Source organism: Fulmarus glacialis, unplaced genomic scaffold (genome assembly GCF_000690835.1).
Source record: "Fulmarus glacialis isolate BGI_N327 unplaced genomic scaffold, ASM69083v1 scaffold22617, whole genome shotgun sequence".
Lineage (NCBI taxonomy): Eukaryota > Metazoa > Chordata > Aves > Procellariiformes > Procellariidae > Fulmarus > Fulmarus glacialis.
Window position 1 is genome coordinate 399 of NW_009221550.1, and position 419 is coordinate 817.

The window sequence follows — 419 nt, forward strand, 5'->3', positions numbered from 1 at the left end:
TGTATCCCCTGCATCTCGGTGGCGAAGCGGGTGGGCTTCGAGAGCCTGCACCAGTACGGAAACCAGGTGAGCTCCGCGGGCTGGTGACCGGCGATTTCCCCCCTTGGTTTAGGGGTAACTGGGAGCCGTTGAGCACTGCTGGTTTCTTCCCGCCCTGCTACTGGGTGCTACTGGGTGAAGGAAAGGGGTGTAGTGAACTGGGCTACATCTGGCTGGCGGCCGGTTGCCAGCGCTGTTCCTCAGGGCTTAAATTTAGGGCCGATCCTGTTCAAAAAATACTGAAAATATCAACATATATTTAAAAAATTGATATTTTTATCGATGCTCCGGGTACGAATTGGTTGATGACGCTGAACTGGGAGACGCTGTTGACTCTCTGGTGGGACGAGAGGTTCAAAGCTGTGTCAAGGGAGGTTCAG

General features: G+C 53.5%; 1 protein-coding gene across 1 annotated transcript in view; it reads left to right on the forward strand.

Moving 5' to 3' along the window:
- Positions 1–419, forward strand: part of DHX34 (DEAH (Asp-Glu-Ala-His) box polypeptide 34) — a gene marked incomplete at both ends in the record, with an annotated part of 3,268 nt that overhangs the window by 386 nt on the left and 2,463 nt on the right. The window contains one exon of the mRNA XM_009581161.1: positions 1–66. Within this exon, the coding sequence (XP_009579456.1) occupies positions 1–66 (66 nt within the window). The remainder of the gene's footprint in view (positions 67–419) is intronic.